Source organism: Mobula hypostoma, chromosome 6 (assembly GCF_963921235.1).
Source record: "Mobula hypostoma chromosome 6, sMobHyp1.1, whole genome shotgun sequence".
In the NCBI taxonomy this organism is placed as follows: domain Eukaryota; kingdom Metazoa; phylum Chordata; class Chondrichthyes; order Myliobatiformes; family Myliobatidae; genus Mobula; species Mobula hypostoma.
This window is the reverse complement of record NC_086102.1, coordinates 85,288,057-85,312,581: the sequence shown is the minus strand read 5'-3', so window position 1 is coordinate 85,312,581 and position 24,525 is coordinate 85,288,057. Positions and strand designations below refer to the sequence as shown.

At 39.6% G+C, this 24,525-nt stretch overlaps 1 protein-coding gene across 1 annotated transcript in view; it reads left to right on the top strand.

Moving 5' to 3' along the window:
• Positions 1 to 24,525, top strand: part of setdb2 (SET domain bifurcated histone lysine methyltransferase 2) — an 84,795-nt gene that overhangs the window by 38,894 nt on the left and 21,376 nt on the right. The window contains 8 exon segments of the mRNA XM_063051112.1: positions 2,018 to 2,078; positions 7,507 to 7,632; positions 9,509 to 9,577; positions 13,721 to 13,814; positions 15,524 to 16,117; positions 17,477 to 17,578; positions 18,267 to 18,436; positions 21,075 to 21,333. Coding sequence (XP_062907182.1) covers positions 2,018 to 2,078; positions 7,507 to 7,632; positions 9,509 to 9,577; positions 13,721 to 13,814; positions 15,524 to 16,117; positions 17,477 to 17,578; positions 18,267 to 18,436; positions 21,075 to 21,333 — 1,475 coding nt within the window.

Below are 24,525 nucleotides of genomic sequence, written 5' to 3'. Positions count from 1 at the left end.
GGCGTATACTTTTCACACTATCAGTGCTTTGTGTTTGGAGCTGATTTGTAGGTCACCACATGTTTAAGGCTCTTTCAGATTGACAAGCCAATAATCCTCCCTGTACAACTTTACGTATACTGTTATTGAGGACATGCAAGGTGTCATGACAGCAACCTTTCCCTCAAAATGTCAGCAGAACAAAGGAATGTGTCATTGACTTCAGGAAGTGGGATGATGCACACGTTTGTGTTGTGCTGAGGTTGACATGGTTGAGAGATTCAAGTTCCTAGGAGCAAACATTAACAATAACTTGTCCTAGTCCAACTATGTACAGGCCACCTGCCAAGAAAGCACACCCTGTTCCTCTACATCCTCTGGGAGCTAAAGAAATTTGGTATGTCCCCATTTACCTCACTAATTTTAATTGATGCACTATAGAAAGCATTCTCTCTGGATACTTCACAGCTTGTGAGGACAATTGCTGTACCTGTGACCAGAAGGAACTGCTCAGTGCATCACAGAAACCAGCTTCCCTTCTATGGACTCGGTCTACACTTCTTGCTGCTTTGATAAAACGGTCAATGTAATCGAAGACCTTTCCCAACCTGATCTCTGTTCTTCCCCATCACCCCTTCAATAGATAAGAAGATACAAAAGTCTGAAAGCAATTACCAGCTGGCTCAATGACAGCTTCTTTCTTACTGTTAAAAGGCTCTTGAACAGACTTCTTAACAATAATATGGACTCTTGGCCAGTCTACCTTGCCATGGGCTTGCACCTTCGCCACACTATTCTTTGTTACCCTACGTTCCGCATTCTGTTATTACTTTTCCTTTGTTCTACCATAACGTACTGTTGTGATGAAATAATCTATATGGATGACATAGAAAGCTAATTTCTTTACAGTACCTCTGTACACATGACAATAACTCAATGCCAGTCCTCAATACTCAAGCCTTTTGGACATCTTTACCCCATTTTGCATCTTGGCATAAATGTAATTGGTGGCACAAGTTAAAATGAAAAGAAACAGTTGGGAAGTTGAAAGAAGTTCATAAAGAAGACAATTAAGATGTGGATAAAACAGAAAATGCCAGGAGTACTCAGCAAATCAGGCAGGATCTGGAAACAAAGGGACAACATAGACATGAACTGTTGCTACCTTATCTCCTCTGCAACTGCCATATTACCCAGTTCTGCTAGTTATGGTTTATGTTTCACAGAGAACAGTTTCACATTACTTCCCCTGATTCAATTGCAGTTTAAGGATCAATTTCCCTCTGCAAGCTCAAGTTTAGAAATGTTTTTTGACTTTGACTATTGAAAAGTTTTTTTTTCTGTCCTAACAGTAAATTAGTGTGCAGATTTAGAGTTCAGTCTGACTGGAGTAAAACTTCCTTATTTTAGTTCTAATACTGCTCAGATTATATGCCAGTGTAACATGAAGCCACAAATATTTCAGATTCATTGGCTCCCAGTGTACTTGATAAATTCACTTTGTCTCCATTCAGATGATTACAGAAAGTAGATGTGCCACATTCCCATGTTCCTAAATATAAATTTTAATTGCTGGAGCAAACTTGTACCCATGAGTCCAGATAGCTCTCTTAGACAAGGCTGTTATTCTTGGATCTAATCCAGCTGAAATAAATTCCTCCTAACTGTAGCTGCATCCATATAGCCAGTAGTCATGTGTATATTGTAATTTGAGTTTCATACAAGCCTTGGAGCTTTGAAAGATTATGTAAAAACCATCAGAGATTAACATTTCTTGTGACTAGTTTCTCAACAGATTTTTAATTTCGTTGTACTGAAATGTAGAGGGTATTATTTTAAGATGTAATAATCATCAATAATTAAACCATGTGGTTATGTGAGATTTTGTTTTGAAATCAAAGAATATTAGTTCTGACTTGCAACTGAAATATGCGGCTTTGTTTCAGAAGATTGCATTTGGTTTAATATTCATGGTTCATCTGGTCTTTGATTTTATTGTTTCCTTAAGTTTATAACTTGTCTATATTTTTTCTTCCAGTCAAAAGAAAATTCTACCGAGACCGAGGAAAATGCTTTTCATGTGGACTGTCATAACCTAGGTAGTACTTTCATTGCTTATACTTGCTTTTAAGAAAAAAAATCTTAAAACATCTTTATACAAAGCAGCTCAGTTATCTCTTCTGTCCCCATATGTTGGGTGTGGGAACAACGGGTTTCAGTTCATGAGACACTGGATACTAGGTGTTGATAAGATGGGTTTTTATTGAGTCAAGCTGAAAACAATATTCTAGTGAATTAATTAGGACTGCCAATATGGTTTAAGGGAATAGGGTTCAGTTTAGGGAAAACATAGAAAGGTTAAAGAGAACAGACAAGGTGATAGTGTAGATGAGTAGTGGTTAGTGATATTTAGAGGATGTCAAGAAGAGACAGTGTGAAAATTATAGTATATCTCTAAGTGGATTTCAAGTAAAGAGAAATAGTAAAAGGATGAGGGTTAAAGGCTCTTTTTCCAAACACATGCAGCGTGCATAGTTGAACTGATGGCTTAAATAGAAATACCTGACAATAACATGTATCGATTATTGGAATTGGTTTATTATTGTCACATAATATAGTGGAAAGCTTGTCTTGAATACTGCTTCAAAGGTACATTTAATGTCAGAGAAATGTATACAGTGTACATCCTGAAATTCTTTTTCTTCACAACCATCCACAAAAACAGAGGAGTGTCCCAAAGAATGAATGACAATTAATTGTTAGAGCCCCAAAGCCCCCCACAACTCCCCCCTCCCACACATAAGCAGCAGCAAAGCAATGATCCCCCTCCCCCACCAGCAAAAAAAAGCATTGGCACTCCCCCTCACCAAACACTCAAGCGTGCAGCAAAGCATCAACAAAGACGCTGACCTGCAGTACCCCAAAGACTACACGTTCACCCGGTAATTCGACATACCACAGGCTCTCTCTCCTTACTTAATAAGGGAAAAAGAGGTGTCTCCGTTTCAGAGTGAGAGGGGAGACATAACAAACAACTCGCTGATTTACTATGTTTAAAAAGCCTTGCATCGCTTTTCCAAGCTCTGTGCCCAAAGAAAGGTCTCTGGGCACACAGACAGCTGCCAGCTTGCTGCTTTCGATCTTCCATCTCCCACAACATACCGATTTCCTGCACAGGCACCGACCTTGAGTCTGCCTGCCTCTAGAGCCATGAAATCCCAGAACCCTGAAGGCATGCTAGTCTTCTAGGCTGTGTCCTTGGGTATATCGAATAGTGAGACCCCAAGAGCGGATCCCATTCCCGCAAAGAACCAAAGTCAGCGTGCAACTCCAGGTCAGGGTCTTCAAAAGAACCCTGAAAGGGAAAACTTGAGATATTACAGATAGAAATAGAGCTGTTTCTGAAGGTGCAAACAAAGGAGTTGTCATTAGGTGCCATCGTCTCTTAAGCTCCACCCCCTGTTCACACAGATCAAACTATTACACTGCATTGAGGTAGAACAGCAATAAAATGCTAAATAAATTGTATAAGCTACAGAGAAGGTGCAGAGCAGATAAAGGGGGTAGAGTGTTCAGGCAGGAGAATAGCTCTTCAGGTTCATGTCTCAGTTGCTTCACCACTACCCCTACTTCCATCATAAGGTTAGAAATGGGAATATTGCAGTGTTCAATGCCATTTGCAACTCCATAGCAAGTGAACCATCCCACATATAGGCATGGGCTCATAAGGTGGTGTATATTCACCACCTTCGTGAAGTGTTGCACCTTGGTAGGTTAGTAGCAAGACCTTTAACAGTGTTGATGAGCAGAGGGATCTTGGGGTCCAGGCTAACAGCTCCCAGAAAGTGGCTACGCAGGTTGATAGGGTGGTAAAAAAGGTATGTGGCATGCTTGCCTTTATTAGCCCAGGCATTGAGTTCAAATGTCAGGAAGTTGTGTTGCAGTTTTATAAAACTAGTGAGGCCGCATCTGGAGTATTGCATATAGTTCTGGACACCCCATTATAGGAAGGATATTGAGGCTTTGGAGAGGTTGAAGGGAGATCTGATAGAGATTTATAAGATTATGAGAGGCACAGATAGAGTTGACAGACAGTATCTTTTTCCCAGAGTTGAAATGATGGTACCAGAAGGCATGCATTTAAGGTGGGGGGGAGGGGGGGACTCTAAAGGAGATGTGAGGGACAAGTTTTTTACACAGAGAGTGGTAGGTGGCTGGAATGTACTGCCTGACGTTTAGAAAGGCACACAAATGTGAGGAAAATGGAGGGATATGGACATTGTGTGGGCATAAGGGATTAGTTTAGTTGGCCATTTGATTTCTAATTTATTTTGTTCGGCACAACTTTGGGCCAAATGGCCCATTACTGTGAGGTACTGTTGTATATACTGTCATTCATGCAGCAGATGTAGCAGACAGTTACAATCTCTCACGAAATAATTTAATCATTGGCTCTTGGTATTCATACCATGACCACTTGAATGTTAAGGGCAGGTGACATTCACTGTGTCACCCTACCAACATCCTAGGGGATTGGGTCACCTTGACTGGAAATTCAACTTGACCAGGCACAGAAATACTGTACTACCAGAGCTAGGTAACCTATAGTATCTCATTTGAAACCCCCAGAGCCTTGTCACCTACTACAAGAAACAAATCAGGAATGTAATGGAATACATTCACTTGCATGAATGCAACTTCTACTGCTTTCAAGAAGCATGGCACTATCCAGGACAAAGCAATCCTTGTGATTGGCACCCCATTCACTAACCTAAACACTCATTCTCTCTGCCACCAACTCACGGTATACAGCAGCTATTCACCTAGACGGTTCAAATAGCACCTCTGAAATCCACAAACTCCATCACCAAGAAGCACCAGTGTATTTGAACATTGCCATCTGCATGTTCCCTCTAAATCACACAGTATTAATATCTTAGAATATACCCCAGTCTTTCATTGTCACTGGGTCTAAATCCTGGAAGAGCAATGTCAAACATCTTTACCAGAAGTTCTGCAGGGCTTCAAGGCAGGAATTCACCACCTCTTCGTCAGAGGCTGTTAGTGACAGGCAGTAAACGATGGCTTGCCGGTAATTCCCAGATTCCCCACTTCCAAAAAAAATCTCAGAATATCTAATTTTTCAAAGAAATAGGCAATTAAAACAAAATGTTATTGATGCTAGTGTATAGATGGGATAAAGACAATAGAGTAAAGATTCCCAGCTCAGAAAATAAAGTAGAATCTGTTTCGATGGAAGAGCACAATGGAGCATAAAACTTTAATATGTGTTACCTATTGGCCCTCAACCTGTCATAGCATTGTAGTATAAATCAAGAAATAAAAGGTGCACGTAAGAAGAGTACCAGGGGAACCTGATTTTCATGTGGTTTGGACATTAGTAGTGTGGAGGATAAACTTTTGGCATACATACAAAATGATTTTCTAGACTATAATATTAAACCGACAAAGGAACTGGCAATTTCAAATTTAATATTGTGCAATGAGAAAGGGTTAACTAGCAGTCTCATAACTAAGGTCTATAGGAAAGTGTTATAATAGGTTAGAATTTTATTTTATACAAAGTGTGTTTATAAATTTAAATGAACCAAATCAAAGTTATGTGATGTATGTTGGCTCTGGTAGATTGGGAATCTACAGTGTGGTGACCACAACTGCACACACTGTGACTTCCCAACATTTTTACTCAACATTCTGACCAATAGATGGATATTGATACCATATTAAAGAGATTTACATGAAGGGTGCAGGGACCAAGGAATTTCAATTTTAAAACGTGACTGGACTAGCTGCATTGTTCTTCCTAGACAACAGCTGAGACAGGGTCTGCATGTCTTATAGCATAAATAGCAGCAATGCTTCATCCTTTGATGAGCTCAGTGCCTTTATGCATGCTTTGAAAGGGAGAATAACACTAAACCTATATGAATCCCGGCATACGGTGACTCTGTAATTTCGGTGTTGGAAGCTGATGTCAGAACATCCTTCAACAGGGCGATCTCTCACCGTGTACCTGACTGGGTACTGAAAACCTGTGCTGGAGTGTTCAAGGACATCTTCACCTTCTCACCTCTGCAGGTGAGGTTCCCAGCTGCTTCAAATGCGTAGCAATCATACGAGCGCCCAAGAAAAGCAGGGTGAGCTGCCTCAACAACATTGACCAGCAGCACTTGCATCTGTGTTCTTATGAAGTGAATTGAGAGATTGGTTATGTCTAGAGTTGATTCCTGCCTGAGCAAGGACATAACTTGCTGCAATTCACCCACCACAGCAGCAGGTCTACAGTAGACTTAATCTCACTCTACAGTAGACAATCTCACTGACTTGCCACTCTGTTTTGGAGAACCTAGACAATAGCAAAACCTATGTCAGGCTGCTGTTATAGATTTTAGCTTTGTGTTTAACGTAATCATCTCCATAGTCTTAATCACCAAGCTGGGCCTTTGTACCTCCCTATGCAACTGGATCCTCACCTTCTTCATCTGGAGACCACACCTCATCGCTGACAGTCAACATAGATGCATCTCAGGGATGTGTGATTCTGCACTCTACATTTATCATTGTGTGGCTTAAACACCATCTATAAATTGGTGACACTACTGTTGGTAAAATCTGAGGTGATGACAAGGATGTGTAAAGGAGTGAGGAAATCAGCTGGTTGAGTGGCATCACAACAACCTCGCTGTCGCTGTCAGCCAGACCAAAGAGTTTATTGTGGATTTTAGGGAGGTGAAGTCAGGAGAACATGTATCAGTCCTCATCTGAGGGTCAGTGGTGAAAAAGGTGAGCAGCTTCAAGTTCCTGGGTGTCACCATCTCAAAAGATCTATCCTTTGCCTAATACATTGATGCAATCACTGGAATGTATGGCGATATTTGCATCCTGCCCCCATGCATATCCTTGGGTGTGTTGGTTGTTAAGCAAACTACGCATTTCACTGTACCACTGTTTCGATGTACCTATGATAATGAAATCTGTGTCTGAATCTCTACCACATTAGCATGTGCCTCTTTGCCTTCACTATCCTGCAGATCCTACTGACATAAAGTAATCATTTAATATCTCAGCCACTTGCTCTGATATCAAGCAGAAATTCCCACAGGAGGAGGTAGTACAAGACCCTGAAGAGCCATACTCATCAATTCAGAAGTGGCTTCTTCTCCTCCTTTCTCAGATTTCTGAACAGTCCACGAATGATATCTCACTATTCCCTATTCTTGTGAACATTATTTTGTAATTTATAGTTATTTTGTGTCTTTGCGCTGCCTTGCTAACACACAACAGCAACTTTCACATCATACAAGACAGGTAATAAATTCTCTATCATAGGAGCTATGCAGGCTCAGGTGCTGAGTGTAAAGCTAGAAATTAAAGATTGGGTCTTAAAGAAGTTGAGGGATTTGGTCTTCACATGAGATGCTGAGGTGAAAGGTCATCATGAAACTTATTGAATGGCGGAACATGTTCAAAGGGCCAAATGACCTACTGCTGTGTTCTTATCCTTAGAAAAAGCAAAATTGTTTTGGAACAAAGTGCAAGCTTCTGGGAGTGTGGAGCTTGTCTTTGAGCAGCTCAGTAATGTGTTAAACTGCCTGAAAAACAAAATCGTCAGTGGATCAGCGAACAATCAAGGTAAGACATTTTCAGGCTTTGAGTTATTTCTCCTAAATGATGTCTTCAGTAGTAATCTTTTCAACTCTACATTTTTAAGTGATTAGCCCTGTTTAGCTGGTGGTGGTGTACTGTATGACAATAACTTCAAACTTTAAAGCACTAGTCAGTTGCAATCTTTTTTAAAACAAAGAATTTGCATTTATCCACAGACTCTTATGTGCTGTCCAACAGTATTTTGCATATTTCAGGAGCCCTCTCTGTGACTCCAAATAATTTAGCAAACCAATGAAGTTGCATTCAGATGAGCATAGTTTTGATGCCCCCTAAACATTGACCTGGGTTGTACAGAGTGTCGATGGCAACCTGTCTTCACAGCATTGATGTTGTGCACTTATCTTGTCTGCATTTGGAAAATTGATCTTATTGAACAGCTACCCTGCAGCTGAGTGAAATCGTGCATCTAATTAAACTATTTATAAATTTCTCAAAGTTTTCTATTTGTTTTTACAAAATGGAACTTTCCCCCCTCTGGAAACCATTGGAGGATCAGAGATGGAGAGGGTCAGTAACTTTAAATTTCTAGGTGTCACTATCTCAGAGTAGCTGTCCTGGGCCCATCACATAAATATTGCGAAGAAAGTATGACAGTACCTCTACTTCCTTTGGAGTCTGCGGAGGTTCGACATGTTGTCGAAAACCTTGGCAAACTTCTATAGATGTGTGGTGGAAAGTGTGCGTTACAGTCTGGTACGGGTGCACCAATGAGCAGAAAATCCTACAATTGGTAGTGGATTTGGCCCAGTACATCACAGTAAAACTCTCCCAACCTTTGAGCACATCTACATGAAACGTTGCCATAGAAAAGCAGCATCAGTCATCCAAGATCCTCACCACCCAGGCCAGACTCTTTTCTCACTACTGCTATCAGGTCAAAGGTACGGGGGCCTCAGGACTCTCATCACCAGATACAAGAACAGTTACTACCCCTCAACCATCAGGCTCTTGAACGAAAGGGGATAGCTACACTCATTTAAGGACTCTGGTTGTTTCATGCTTGTTATTTATTGCTATTTATTTATATCCGCATTTGCAGTTTGTTTACAGTTAACAGTTCCTGATGTTTACAGTTTAGTTACGGTACTATAGATTTGCTAGGTATGCCTGCAGAAACGGAATCTCAGGATTGTATGTGGTGACATGTATGTACTCTGATAATAAGTTTTACTTTGACTTTGGATTTCCAGTTCTTAAAATCTCATTGCTGTATTTTTTCCCTCTTCCATCCTTGCTCTTTATTTTTTAAATCCACAAGGCAAGACAAATATAAGATCAGTTGTACATGGCTAGTGTCTCATAAGAATAGTAGAGTTTGAGACTTAAGGGAAAAGTAATGGGCAATTCCTGGTGTTTGTGCTCAGGAAGTAATATAATGGGGTTTAACTTTTCCTAATAACTAACCAGTAGGTGAAATTATTCATGGATCAGACTGTGAAGGCTCTCACATTAAAATGTGACTGTGGCATCTACAACAGTGGGACTTTGAAGGAATATTTCCTTCCTTGAGAGACACTGAAGCTTGTAGTTAGATTTGACAATTTATTTAATGTCCTGTAATGTAAAAGCTAGAAATCAATGATCAGAGTTTAATTGATTTTAATGTTTTGTCTTTTTTATGTTCTTGTGAAACTTAAATTTATGCAGCTAAGTAGATTTTTAAAAATCATTTGTTTTTGACACAAATCCATTGATTTATCTATGGGCCTAGCAACTGAAATTGGTTAATTTAAATTAAATATATATATAGAAGTTGCATGAATATCAGTTAAGGCAAATAATATTGAACAGATTATTCTGGCTAGCTATCCACAATGTAGTTTAATTTCTCTTTCTGCAGAATATTTGAAGGCTTTAAATTTGCTCAATGAAGCTGGAATCTACAATTGTTCTTCACCTGACGTACCAGGTAGAACCCAAGCATTAAAAGATATTTATTTCCTTGAATTTGAATAATGGCTGCAATATTATCACTGTATGGCAAGAATTGTAGACATTGTGATTATCAGTGCACTTTGCTTTTGGATTCTTAATCCTTTAATGTTTGTCATCTTCTACTAATTAACCTCATATTAAATAACTCCCATAATAGTAGATATCTTTTTTTTTTAAAAAGTCTACATTTTCCATACAGAGTGTGGGGATAGATAGAATAAACTGTCAGAAAAATAGGTAGAGGCAAGTATAATTGCAACGTTTAAAAGACTTTTGGGCAGGAAAGCTTTAATGTTCTAGTCCTCTTAAAGTGAATGCTAACACTGCATTTGCCGCCTTTATTATCGAGTCAACCTGCAAATTAACCTTTAGGGTATCCTGCATGAGGATTCCCATGTCCCTTTACACTTCCAATTTCTGAATTCACTCCCCACTCAGAAAATAGACTAGCCTTTATTCCTTCTACCAAAAACATGACATTACACTTCCCCACACTGTATTCCATGTGTAGCTACCTTGCCCCTTCTCCTCATCTAACTAGGTCCTTTTGCAGACCCCCTGCTTCCACAACACTACTTGCCCCTCCACCTATTTTTATATCATCCACAAAGCTGGCCCCAAAGCCATCAAGTCCATCTTTCAGATCATTAACATAATAACATGAAATGTCAAGGACCCAACATTGACCCCCGCAGAACACTACTAGTTACCGGCAGCCAACTAGAAAAGGCTGTTTATTCCCATTCTTTGCCTTTTGCCAGTCAGTCCATCTTCTGTCCATGCTAGTATCTTGTAGTAACATGGGCTCTTGTTTAGTAGCGCCGTGTGCAGCATCTTGTCAAAAATCTTCTGAAAAGTCAAGCAAAAAACATCCACCGACCTGCCTTTCTCTATCCTGCCTGTTATTTCATCAAAGAATTTCAACAGATTTGTCGGGCAAGATTTCCCCTTAAGAAAACCCTACTGACTTTGGTCTATTTTATCGTGTGTGTCCAAGTACCCTGAAGCCTCATTCTTAATAAAAGACTCCAACATCTTCCCAACCACTGAAGTTAGGTTCGCTGGCCTATAACTTCCTGCTTCTTGCTTCCATCTCTGCTTAAAGAGTGGAGTGACGTTTGGGATTTCCACTCCTCTGAAACCATTTCAGAATCTTGAAAGATCACTACTGATGCCTCCACAATCTCTTCAACTACCTCTTTCAGAACCTAGACATAGGAGCAGAATTAGGCCATTTGGCCCAACAAGTCTGCTCCGCTATTCAATCATGGCTGATCCCAGATCCCATTCAACCACTACCTTCTCACCATATCCCTTGATGCCCTGACCAATCAGGAATCTGTAGACCTCCCCAGTGAATATACCCACGGACTTGGCCTCCACCGCAGTCTGTGGCAGGGAATTCCACTGATTCACCATTCTTTGGCTAAAAAAGCTCCTCCTTACTTCTGTTCTAAAAAGTTGCCCCTCAATTTTAAGGCTGTGCCCTCTAGTTCTGGATACACCCACCAGAAGAAACATCCTCTCCACATCCACTCGATCTAGTCCTTTCAACATTCAGTAGATTTCAATGCGATCTCCATGCATTCTTCTAAATTCCAGTGAGTACAGGCCCAAAGCCGCCAAATGCTCCTCATTGTTAACCCCTTCATTCCCAGAATCATCTTCTTGAACCTCCTCTGGATTCTTTCCAATGACAATACATCCTTTCTGAGATAAGTATTGTTGACAATACTCCAAGTGCGGCCTGACTAGTGTCTTATAAAGCCTCAGCATTATCTCCTTGTTTTTAATATTCTATTCCCTTGAAATAAATGCCAACATTGCACTTGTGGCCTTTACCACAGACTCAACCTGTGAATTAATCTTAACTATTCTCTCGCCCATTGTAATTTGTACCCCACATCCTGACTACTGTTCAGAGGCCTGTATAAAGATCACAGAAATCTACAGCACGTTACAGGCCTTTCAGTCCACAATGTTGTGCCGACCATGTAACCTACTCTAGAAATTGCCCAGAATTATCCTACCGCATAAGCCCTCTATTTTTCTAAGCTCCGTGTACTTGTCTAAGAGTCCATTAAAAGACCCTATTGTATTCGCCTCCACCACCATTGCTGGCAGTGCATTCCATGCACCCACCACTCTCTATGTGGAAAAACTTACCCCAATATCCCCACTGTATTTACTTCCAAGCACCTTAAAACTATGCCCCCTCGTGTTGGTCATTTCAGCCCTGGGGGAAAAAGCCTCTGGCTATCCACATGATCAATATCTCTCATCATCTTATCCACCTCTATCAGGTCACCTTTTCATCCTCCATCGCTCCAAGAGTAAGGGCCAAGTTCATTCAACCTTTTTTCAGAAGACACGCTCTCCAATCCAGGCAACATCCTTGTAAATTTCCTCTGCACTCTTCCTCTAGTATCCATATCCTTCCTGTAGTGAGGTGACCAGAAGTGAACACAGTACTCCAAGTGGGGTCTGACCAAGGTCTTGAATAGTTATGATATTACCTCACGATACCTGATTGTTTTCTGTTCCCCTTCATCCCAAAATAATAATTCCCATCAGCTTCTTTTTACCCTTGCAGTTTCTTAACTCTACCCTTAAGGGTTCTACATCTTCTGATCCTATGTCACTTTCTAAGGATTTGATTTCATTTTTACCAACAAAGCCACCCCTCCTCCTCTGCCCACCTGCTTGTCCTTTTGATATGATATGTATCCTTGAATATTAAACTCATAACTGTGATCTTCTTTCAGCCACGACTTGTAGCCACAGTGTCATACCTGCCAGTCTCTTAATGCAATACAAGATCCTCTACATTATTTCATATATAACACATTCGGTCCTGAGCTCACCACCCTTCATTTCAATTCTTACTCCATGTTGCCTGAAGTAAAATTCTCATCCCTTTCTAAACTTATTGTTTTTATTTTTATTCTGGAGACTTCAGTAACCTCTCATGCATTCTCCTCCTTTATTCATACTTTTCCAAGCTGTTAAACCCCTCCCCCCACTGTTTATCTTAAAGTTCTAGTTATGTGATTTGCCAGTATTGTGGTCCCAGCATGATTCAGCTGGAGCCTGTCCCATCGGATCAACTCCCTCCTTCCCCAGTACCGTACTGGTGCCAGTGTCCCACAAATTCAAACCCACTTCTCCAAGACCAACCTTTGAGCCACACATCTCTAATCTTATTAACTTTGTTCCAATTTGCACATGGATCAGCAACAATCCAGAGATTATTTTCTTTTTGCCTCTGTATTTTAATTTTGTCCCTCATTGCTCAAATTCCCTCGGCAGAACCTCTTTTCATGTTGTTCCTACATTGTTGGTACACGCATGTGCCATGACGACTGGATCTTCCCCACCACCCCCCCACTCCAAATTCCTATGCAGGTCAGACTGGATGTCCCGAACCCGGGCACTAAGCAGACAACCCAGCCTTGGGGACTCTTGATCTTTGCAACAAAGAATTGTATCTAATCCTCTGACTATACTATCCCAAATTATAACTACATTTCTCTTCACTCCCCTCCCCTTGAATGGCTTCCTGAACCACAGTGCCATGGTGCGGTTGCTCATCCTTCCTACAGTCCCTGTAAGATGAAGCCTATGCAGTCACAGGGAGTACGTGGAAGCTCCACCCAGATGGCAACCAGGATCAGGATTGAACCTCTGTCTCTGAAGCTGTGAGGCAGCAGCTCTACTAGCTGAGACAATGTGCTACCCTTAAGTATTATATAGAACACTGCAAGTAACTCCTACTTACTCGTCTGGATTTTTTTTTACATCTAACTGAGGGAAAATGTGATACTCAATTTAATATCATTCAAAAGGCAGTACCTTCAATAGTGCTGCATTCCTTCAATACAGTGCTGGTGTCACCTGGATTTCACATCCTTCTCATTTAGAAGTGTTGTCACTTTCCTAAGGTAACGAATCTCATTGTGTAAATACATGTTCTTTCTTTCCATCCTCCCCATTGCCCACCAAGTTAGCTTAATCAATGTTATTTTAATAGGTTATTGGTTGTGAGGTCTAAAAAAAAGTTTAAATAATTCTTTAACTACGCATTTTATTTTTTTTTAACTTGCATTTCAAATTATAGAAAGTGAAGGAAAGCAAGTTAACTGTGAAGAGCATTCAGAAAATGTGACAGTTTCTGAGAAAATGGAAACAGTATCAGACAGTGCCCTGTTTTTGTAAGTATTCAGTATTTATTGTGAAAAGACGAAGCCTCACCTTTTTGAGCGTGACGAGTTGGATAAATAAATTCTTATGTTATATTTGGCCATCTGAAAGTGCTGGTATCTGGTAAGATAGATCTGGGACTACCCTGAAAGATTCATGTTGCTTGAGCAGGGATGCAGTACTTTTAGGATCACAAAAGATTTGTCCCATTTTGTTTTCTTTGTGATGTTGGTTAGAGGATAAATATTGACCAGAGTAATCTCTACAATGCAAGTTGAACCGTAAATTTCTGAGCCTGGATTAAACCTGCTACAAGTGAGTCATGATTGACTTCCCTTTGTTATTTTTGTTGCACTTTCCCATTATGTTAAAGTTTTCACCAGGATGACTAAAATTGTTAGTGTTACCAGTTTGTTTTTACATGTAATCTAAAATTCTGTTTTATTGTGAAGTCGTTGAAATCAAAATATTTTAACTTCAAATGCTACAACTGAAAGAATAGGAAGGTAAAATAACAGCCACCTTAAAAATAAGTTGGAGATTCATACCATGCACGGCATGGTAACATAATATGATGTATGGATTAGAACTGAATGTAGGCACACTAATTTCAAGAGCACAGACATTGACGAAGATAGCATTATTCACTATTTAAATCTATATTCAAACAGAAGGTAAACCTTCAGGTGGAAACAGAACTGTGATGCATTCAGGCCATTGAGTCTGTGAGGGAATCTTAGTTATTTCATTCTCCTTATTTTCCCATCAGTGTTGATTTTCCTCTTGAAATCCCTAATTAATTCTGTTTACAACAACCTTGTAGGCAGAAGATTCCAAATCATAACTACCTTCAACATTACAACAAAAAAAAAATTTCCCCATATTCCTGCTGGATCTTTTTAATTGTGTCCCCAATCCTTGATTATTGATAATTTGAACAATTTCCTTTTATTTACTCTCTGAATTAGTCATGACCTTGCACACCTCTTGTTAAATTTCATTTCTTCTTTGCTCTGAAGATAATGAGGCACAATGTTGTGTGTTGGAGCACAAGAATAATAAAGGTTGCCCAGAATTTGAAACCTTGTTGGAGTATTATGTCAAAAGATGTCTTGGTGATAGTGAATTTACTCTGCACTGGATTGTTTTGTTGAATAAAACTGAAGTTTAGGAAGGAACAAAGTGTTGATTTCACTTAACAATTGTGACCTGTTGTAATCTGTTCATACTGGTGTTTGATATCCTTTACTAGAACCTGATACATGTTTAAATGGTTCTTTTTAACCACCCATGATTATCTACTTTTTCAAGCAAAGTACAGTGCTAACTATATAATAGGCATCTGTTAGTCCCCTGAGACCATGGATTTGCACCTTGGAAGGTTTCCAGGGCGCAGGCCTGGGCAAGGTTGTATGGAAGACCGGCAGTTGCCTATGCTGCAAGTCTCCCCTCTTCATGCCACCGATGTTGTCCAAGGGAAGGGCACTAGGGCCAATACAGCTTGGCATCGGTGTCGTCGCAGAGCAGTGTGTGGTTAAGTGCTCAAGGACACAACACGCTACCTCTGCTGAGGCTCGAACTAGCGACCTTCAAATCACTAGACCAAAGCCTTAACCACTTGGCCACGCGCCAACAACAGGTTCTAATATTGACAGAGTAAAATATGATTGTGTTTAAGTTTGATAGAGTAATTAAGTAAGTTTAAATTTTGTATTTTTAGGCGAACATCAGTAATTAAAAGCCTGGTACCGTCAGCTATCTGTCCACCTGAAAATGACTTCCATCAGACAAGTCTTGCTGATCCGATAATATTTCATCAACACAAGTGCAGTAGAATGTGTATTGCGGGAGTAATGCCTCCAACTTCTGATAATTTTAAAGGGGAAAATCCACTGAAAATTCCCATACTTTGCCAGTTTCAAAGAAGACATGCAAAATTGCACTGGAATACTGAGATCTTGGAGCCTCCACATGTCTCCTATAAAGCTCCTTGTGGGAGAAGTTTGCGTAATTTCAAAGAGGTGCGCAATTACATTCTTGAAACCCAGTGTGACTTTCTTTTATTGGATTTTTTCTCTTTCAATACGTATGTTCAGCTTTCAAGAACGTTTCCTTCCAAGAGTCCAATGGTTTACAAAGCTGACATAAGCCATGGAATAGAAGCTGTTCCAATTCCTCTGTACAATGCAATTGACTTAACTACACCAGAGCATTTTAAATACAGAAAAGTACGGTTGCCTTATGGATATCTCATTAGCAATTCAGCAGAGATGTTACAACAGAAATGCAACTGCACAGATGGTTGTAGTGACAAGTTAGTATCATTTTTAACTTATTTTGGTTATCTCCTTGGGGATAAAAATGGAAGAGTTTCTATGCATGGAATTATGAGTTTCAGATCTTTTACCTAAAAAATGGTGACTAGAATTAACCATTGGATATCAAAGTATCAATTTATTTATGTAAAACCAAAATATTGTGGATACTGGAAGTACTCAGCTGGTTGGGCATCATCTGAGGAGAGTGAAATGGAGCTAACTTTTCAGGCCAATGGCCTTGCATCACTTCAGTTGCATCATTGTTTCTACAGCTTTTAATGAATATTTGCAAAAACGTGTTTCTCATTTAGCCGGAAGATTAGAAACATTTATTTCAGTGTTCATATATTGTGTATGTATCCTTAAATTCCTTTAAAAAGGAAAAAAAAAGTGATCCACCATTCTAGTATGTGTTCCTCCAGGGTTAAATATTGGCCAGAGCTTAAGAACTTCCTGCTGTTCTTCCTATGTTACCATGTGTTTTTTAAAATATCCACATAAACACTTAGAATGTCTCTGTTTACTGCACTACCCTAGCTCTGCTGTCTGTTGTCAGGTGATGGGTCTTGAGCCCTTGGTACTTCCAGAGCTCTGAACAATTTGCTGGAGCAACTCAATGGGTAAACTGTATCGGTGGGAAGAAAGGAATTGGTAATGTTTCAAGTCAAGATCCTGCACCAGTCCTGATGCGTGGCTTTAACTTGAAACATCCACGGTTCCTTCCTCCCCCTTCCCACAGGCACTGCTCAACCCACTGAATTCCTCCAGCAGATTGCTTGTTGCTCCTCATTGCAACACCTGCAGTCTGTTGTACACTTCTCAAACTTGTTCACTGTTATAGGTGTTAAATAATACAAAAAGCCATCTGTGGTCTCATATATATATCACCATACATTGAAACTTGTCTTTCCAAGAATATTATTACATACCATCTGAAATACTGTATATTAATTCAGCACAGACCAACTCAAGACATTTTTTTTTTGGGGAATATAACTGCTTCCAATGTTATAACCTCTTCCTTTCACTTGGGATCCTTCTGCATTTTTCAGTTCCATGGTTCCAATTGTAGCTTCTTGGGCTGGGCTTATAAAAATCGTTTCTGTAAGCCTATTTTTTTTCCCCTCTCACCACCCACCCCGTCCTATATAATTAAAGACAGATAGGAGTGTGCAACAGAAATTCATGTTAAACATGATACATATTACTTGGTAATTTTGTAGTTCATTGAGTATATTGTATGAATTTACCTCATCCAGTCTCATTCTGTAGAAATGAAAAGCTGAAAGGTATCAACAACCATAAGTAACATAAATGTTTGGTGTTAATGTATTAAGACATGATGTCTTTGTAAGATCTAGGTGTGCATGTCAAAAGCTGACAGCCAAAGTCAACAAAAGATTTGGCAAAACTTCTGGATACGAATACAAACGACTTCTGCAAAGTGTACCTTCTGGGTGAGTTCAAGTTAAGCTCTTTAAAGGAATAAGCTCTGACTACCTCTTGAATCCAGGACAGGTCTATCATGTATTGTTTTGGGAAATAAGCTTGTTGTTAAGCAACATACATCAAAGTTGCTGGTGAACGCAGCAGGCCAAGCAGCATCTATAGGAAGAGGCGCAGTCGACGTTTCAGGCCGAGACCCTTCGTCAGGACTAACTGAAGGAAGAGTGAGTAAGGGATTTGAAAGCTGGAGGGGGAGATGCAAAATGATAGGAGAAGACAGGAGGGGGAGGGATAGAGCCGAGAGCTGGACAGGTGATAGGCAAAAGGGGATACGAGAGGATCATGGGACAGGAGGTCCGGGAAGAAAGACAAAGGGGGGAGGTGACCCAGAGGATGGGCAAAAGGTATATTCAGAGGGACAGAGGGAGAAAAAGGAGAGTGAGAGAAAGAATGTGTGCATAAAAATGAGTAACAGATGGGGTACGAGGGGGAGGTGGGGCCTTAGCGGAAATTAGAGAAGTCAATGTTCATGCCATCAGGTTGGAGGCTACCCAGACGGAATATAAGGTGTTGTTCCTCCAACCTGAGTGTGGCTTCATCTTTACAGTAGAGGAGGCCGTGGATAAGCTTGTTGTTAGATGTATTTGATTAAATGTTAATTCTTTCTCCCTAAAAAGTGATTTTTTTTTTAAAATTCAGGCTTTATGAATGTAACAAATGGTGCAAATGCAACAAGAGGTTGTGTGAAAACAGAGTTGTACAGCAGGGCCTCACAATTCGATTGCAGCTATTCAAAACACACAAAAGAGGCTGGGGAGTCCGCTGTATGGATGATGTTGATAAAGGAACATTTGTGTGCAGTTACGCAGGTATGATGATATGATCATGTTGTTACGAATTGTAACCTATTGGAAGTAAACCAGCAGCAAGAGCTTTCACACTGAGTCAGGTTTTAATGTTAAAACCTCTATCTTTATTAGTATCTACTTAGAATATTGTAACTTAACCAAGATAAACAAAAGTTAACAGTGTTATGTGTATATATGTGTGCAAATATAGCTCCCAAACTAAGTTAAGCTTGGGGAAACAAAGCATAGAGTCTTGAGATGGTAAAATAGGAAAGTTCAGTTCATCCACGGAATGAATGATAGGAGAGAGATATTTGTAATCCAGGGTGAAACGTAGAGAAGAGGTAATTACGAAGTATTCCACAGACTCCACAGTGGTAAAACGAGATAACAGTTGCCGTAGATCTTGTCCGTCGTCCTTACAAATCCACATCCGAGTTATCACCAAAAGTGATCTGTCACAAGGATATCATCTTCAAGGGATTTCCACATGACATACCCAGGCAAGGGTCAACACATAAGTGGTCTCCACAGGATATCCCAAACAAAATCCACTCCTTTGGATTATACGAAGTGACAGTCCCACATTCGTTGTGCACTGTGTGCCGATATTTAACCCAATCTTTTGGGCTTGAAAGAGTTTCTAACCATCGCAGTCACCAGCTGAAGTTTCAGCAGCCAGTCAATCATTCATTCATTCAATCAATCATTCAACCTCCCCCTCCCCCTCCCCCGTGACTGTCTGTGTCCTTTTTTTTAAAAGTTAAACAAACTGCAAGTTGGTCAGTGAACAACATCATTGTCCTGCCTCAGTTAGGTGCTCTTAAAGTGACAGTCCACAGTAACTGAAAACTGAGTTCGTAGCAATGTTCAATCCATGAGCTGCTGCTCCTCGAATCAAGCTATTACTTTACATAATACTTGCAAAGTGACTATTTTGATATGTAGTTTGTTCATAAGTTTCATATCTCCAGGAATAATGTGTTTATTATTGTGATGACCTAATATTATTCTGAAAGATATATTACTGATATGCAAAGGTAACATTTGATCTGTAATTATAATTTTTGGTAAAATTATTTAAATACATTTAATATTTTAATGTTTCTTGATGAATTTAAAGGACTTTTAAGCCTTTCAAAACTGAGAGTGTAACAAAATATTCAGTAACCAATGCTATGTGGCCAATGTAATGATGAAGTGAATGCAGTCACCATGGTTCCATCCCATAAAGCATTGAGATAAATGACTAGATAATTTGTTTTAATGAAGTCAGTTAATGCAAAAATATCAGATAGGGCATTGGAAAAATTCCGATATGCAATACCAATAAGCTCATTCAAAATAAAGATTAGCTTTGTTTTTCACATGTACATCTAAACATTGAAGATGCATTGAAATGCGTGAACAACCAATGCACTTCAAGGATGTGCTGGGGCAGCCTGCAAGTGTCACCATGTTTCCAGCACCAACATAATGTGCCCAGAGTTTACTAATCCCATCCGGTACATCTTTGGAATGTGGGAGGAAACTGGAGGAAATTCATGCAATCACGTGGAGAACATACAAACTCCTTGCAGATGGCAGTGGAACTGAACTCAGATCTCTCACTGATGCTGTAATCACTTTGCGATAGTTGTTAAGCCACCATGCCACCTTAAAATAATAGTGTTGTAAGATTTTTTTTGTCCACCAGAGAAGTTCTAAAGCATCAATTTAGTATCTCAGATGAATGGTTGCACTTGAAGCAGTGTGAACTCTCCTTCAATATTCCACCAACACTTTGGCCTGCATGATTTTTCAATAAAGTTAATGTCAGGTCTATAAAAACACATGATAATGGAATAAACCTAACAGCAAAACAATGAGGAAATCAGAATAATACTGGCAGATTTGTCCTGATCTTCCAAGGACTATACAAAACTCTCAACCTTGCTGTGGTTTTTGTCAATCAGATATATGAAAGATGTAAATTTATTAATGATTGCCCACTAGAGGCCACTAAACACAAAATGTTAGGTCTAGTTTGAATTTTAATGACCAAGTGCCTCCATCACTGATAATTTTAAAGTTTGGAGCCTCATCTCCTTCATATTTTAATTACTATTCTTTTGAATATTTTTTATTTTTCTCTTGTTTCTATCTCATATAAACAATGACTATTTTTTGGACTTGTCTTTCTATTTTATACATGTTTTCTTGAAGTAATATAAAATTTTTGAAGTCAATTTCCCCACCTTTTTGGAGGGAATTCTCCTCCTGTTGTAAACACCTGGCCACTATTACTTATACCTGCAATAAAATCGTTGAGATTATGTGAATCCTCCTAAGGAATGGAGCAAGTCACTTTCTCCAGATTCTGCAAGTCATCAAGTTTACAGTATGTTACACTGTACTGAATTTTGGTTAAACTCAGGTACATTTCCTTTTGATTTTGACCATTTAATGCCTTTCTCACAATGATTCATGGTCACTTATGATCTGTATACCAAACAAGTTCTCACAAGTGACAAGAATCTTAATGAATGTCAGCAATATCCAAATTGCAATATGTGATTTTTTTAAAAATTGACACTTTAATGTTGCATAAATTGTACCTGTTAACTGAATTTTGCTAAAATATGTGGAAATACCATCTTCAGTTTTCTTTTATTTTTAGGTAGAATACTAAGAATTGCCAATAATATGGAGAGCCAAAATAATGATAAAGCCATTAATTTTAATGCTACTGATTTGTGTAGCAGCAAAACAAAAAATACTTTCATCACAAGGGAAACAAAAGAATCCAATTTAGAACATGAACATAAGTTATTAGAAGAAATGGAAGAAACAAAAGCAAGTTTGAAGAAGGAAGAAACGACCTCATTTGTTAAAACATCACCTTTAATAACCCAAAAAGGATGTACAGAATTCTTTGGGTAAGCTTAAAAACACAGATCAAAAAAGCTGTTTGAAACTCAGTTAGAATTTCAACCATTAGATTGATATATATTTGTTAAGCAAGGTCATTGAAGGGTATAGAGCCAAGGCGGTCAATTAAGTTGCAATTTTTCAATTTAATTGTAGAGGAAGAGCTAAAATCTGCATAACATACTTTCTTCCAGCAGAGTCTGATATGTGAGCGTATAAGTACAAATCTTGGGTACCTTTATACTCTATTTCATTTCTTTATTTCCATCCTCCCCCCTTACCTGCACCCAATCTTCCTCTCCACCTCCGCTTCTTGATCTGCTCAAACCATGTCCAAGTTCTACATGTAGCTTCTCGCCTTGAGAACATACCACCTAGGCATTGTTAACAAGTGGCATTTGTTCATCATTTGGGTGGGTTGGGGTGTACAATAAGTTATGATGACAGCAGTGGATCAGTGGGCATGCTATAGCGCTCCCAATTTGATGCCTGGACACTTGCACCACTGGGATGTAGTTATTGCAGTTTGCTGTCAACAGCACTGTCATCAGAAAAGCTGTCTTAAAGGTCTCAACAAGCTTACAAAGATAGCTCTACTCAGACAGTGGCTCACAGCTAAACTGATGACTCCCCAGCAAAAAGGGGCCGAGCATTTTCCACAGTGTTCTGGACTCTCCTGAATCCTGTGTAGATGGTACCTTTGAAGTGGCTCTTGGGCTTTTCTGTCAGAAAACTCTAGTAGATCTAGTTTAATGAGAATGACCTGCAGATTCATGTACAAATGCAAGCCATTCTTAGATTGGCAACTGCAATATAACTGAATGGAAAAGGAATGGTTTTATGGGCGAGGTGCGGCAGAAATCCCTGGCCCAACGATCAGCTGGGGAGCGTAAGGAGGTGTAGGAGGTTAAGCGATTTGCGGAAGACCATGACTTGTGAACTCTCCTGTTACCTCAATCCACAGTTCAAAGACCCTTGAATTCACTCTTCTGAGTCCAGAACAGAAGTAAACTTATCAATGCATCAATCACTGCTGTTAGAAGAGCACTTCAAATGACAACCGTGGCTCTGTCCTTGACTTGAGCACTCTCGCTGTCATTTCACAGCAAATTATCTCGTCCAATCTTGTTGTCAGATCTGACAAGCAAGAAGATGAAAAGGCTACATGCCAGGTGGAAAACCTGGCAGGTGGGCCTCAATGATCTATTCATTGAGGCACATGATAGAAAAGGTACTGCATTTCCTCAAAAAAAGAACCTTTGCGCCCCGTTTTTCAATACCATCTTCAGACAGCACTTATCAATGGGGTCCATAGAGCCACAGACCACTTCCAAACCTCATGAGCCATCACTCTGTAAAGGCATGATGAAACTTGCCACAGCTTCTAGTGACTTTTGGCCATCTGAGAAATTTTAGTGTTTGAATGTCGCACAAGATTCTCAGCTTATTGGGTCGGAGTAACTTTTGCTTTCCTGTATGTATTTGAGATAGAAACTTCAAAGCATTCAAAGATGTTGCCTACATGACCTTTTCTTAGTCCACTAAATGTACCTTTATAACCATATAACAATTACAGCACGGAAACAGGCCATCTCGGCCCTTTTAGTCCGTGCCGAACTCTTACTCTCACCTAGTCCCACCGACCTGCACTCAGCCCATAACCCTCCATTCCTTTCCTGTCCATATATCTATCCAATTTAACTTTAAACGACAACATCGAATCTGCCTCAACCACTTCTGCTGGAAGCTCGTTCCACACAGCTACCACTCTCTGAGTAAAGAAGTTCCCCCCCTCATGTTACCCTTAAACTTTTGCGCTTTAACTCTTGTTACGTACCCCGTAACTGGGTTGCCAAACCAGCAGAAATGGATCGCTCAGTTGGAGTCTGGATTAGTAGAACTAAGAAAGTTTTATTAAAGAAACAAGCAACACAGTACTCTAATCAAAAGGATAATAAATGCAACAGTTCAGCAATGATAAACACACATGTACACAGAATTAGGATAACAGGATCAATCAAGCTCTATCGTCGTCTAGGGGTAAATGACCAGTTTCAAAGTGACGCAAAGTTCAGTTCAATTGAGTTCAGTTAAGTTCACAGTAATCACTGCCGTGGGAGATGGACAGTGGGGGGAAGGAGAGAGAGAGCAAAAACGAATGAATATTCAAACGGCTTCCACACAGACCTTTGATATTCTTCGCAGTCAGCTTTCGGGCGAGCCCCTTGTGATGTCTTCTGAGGTCACCGACCGTGACCTCTCCGTTTCCAGATATGATCGTTTCTCTGCGGTGAACCTGGCACCCAGGCAAGGGCGGACACACACCAGGTTCCCGCCGATCGTACCTTTACCCTGTGCGTCTATGGCTTGGTCCCACGACCAGCCCTCCAAAACCTCCCACCGACTTATGGAAGGCGCACCGCTTCCAGGGTCTCGTTACCTCGTGGTATCGTGTGTGTCTTGCCTTAGCAAACCTGTCTCTTTTTTCTTTCTTTCTTTTTAAATCTTTTTATTGAATAAGTATACAAAAGGGTAAGCCATATAGGCACTAATACGCTGTTAGAATATAATAAAATTACAGGAAATATTAATACAGAAAAAAAAGTGATACAAACAATGTAATTTAAACATAACATACTAAGGTAACATAATAGTATACTAATTTTTATATATATATAACAATAGAGAAAAGGAAAAAAAAACCCCAAAAAAAACCCACCGTGCAACTAAACTAAAAGCAAAGCAAAGCAATGGGCTAACTTGGAACCAAATAGAGTTAAAGAACTTAAAATCACGTCCTCAAACCCGACCTCCATTAAAAACAGTAAAAAAAACAAGAAGGGTATATAAATATGGAGCAAAAAAGAGAAGGAAAAAAATTACATTAAATGAAAATATTGAATAAAAGGTCTCCAGGTCTGTTCAAATTTAAGTGAGGAATCATAAAGATTGCTTCTAATTTTCTCCAAATTCAAGCATAGTATCGTCTGAGAAAACCAAAAAAAGGTGGTTGGAGCGTTAAGCTCTTTCCAATGTTGTAAGATACATCTTTTCGCCATTAAAGTATGAAAAGCAATCATTCTACGGGCTGAAGGAGAAAGATTACTGGAAATTTTAGGTAGTCTAAAGATAGCAGTAATAGGGTGAGGAGAGATATCTATATTCAATACCTTTGAGGTAATATTAAAAATGTCTCTCCA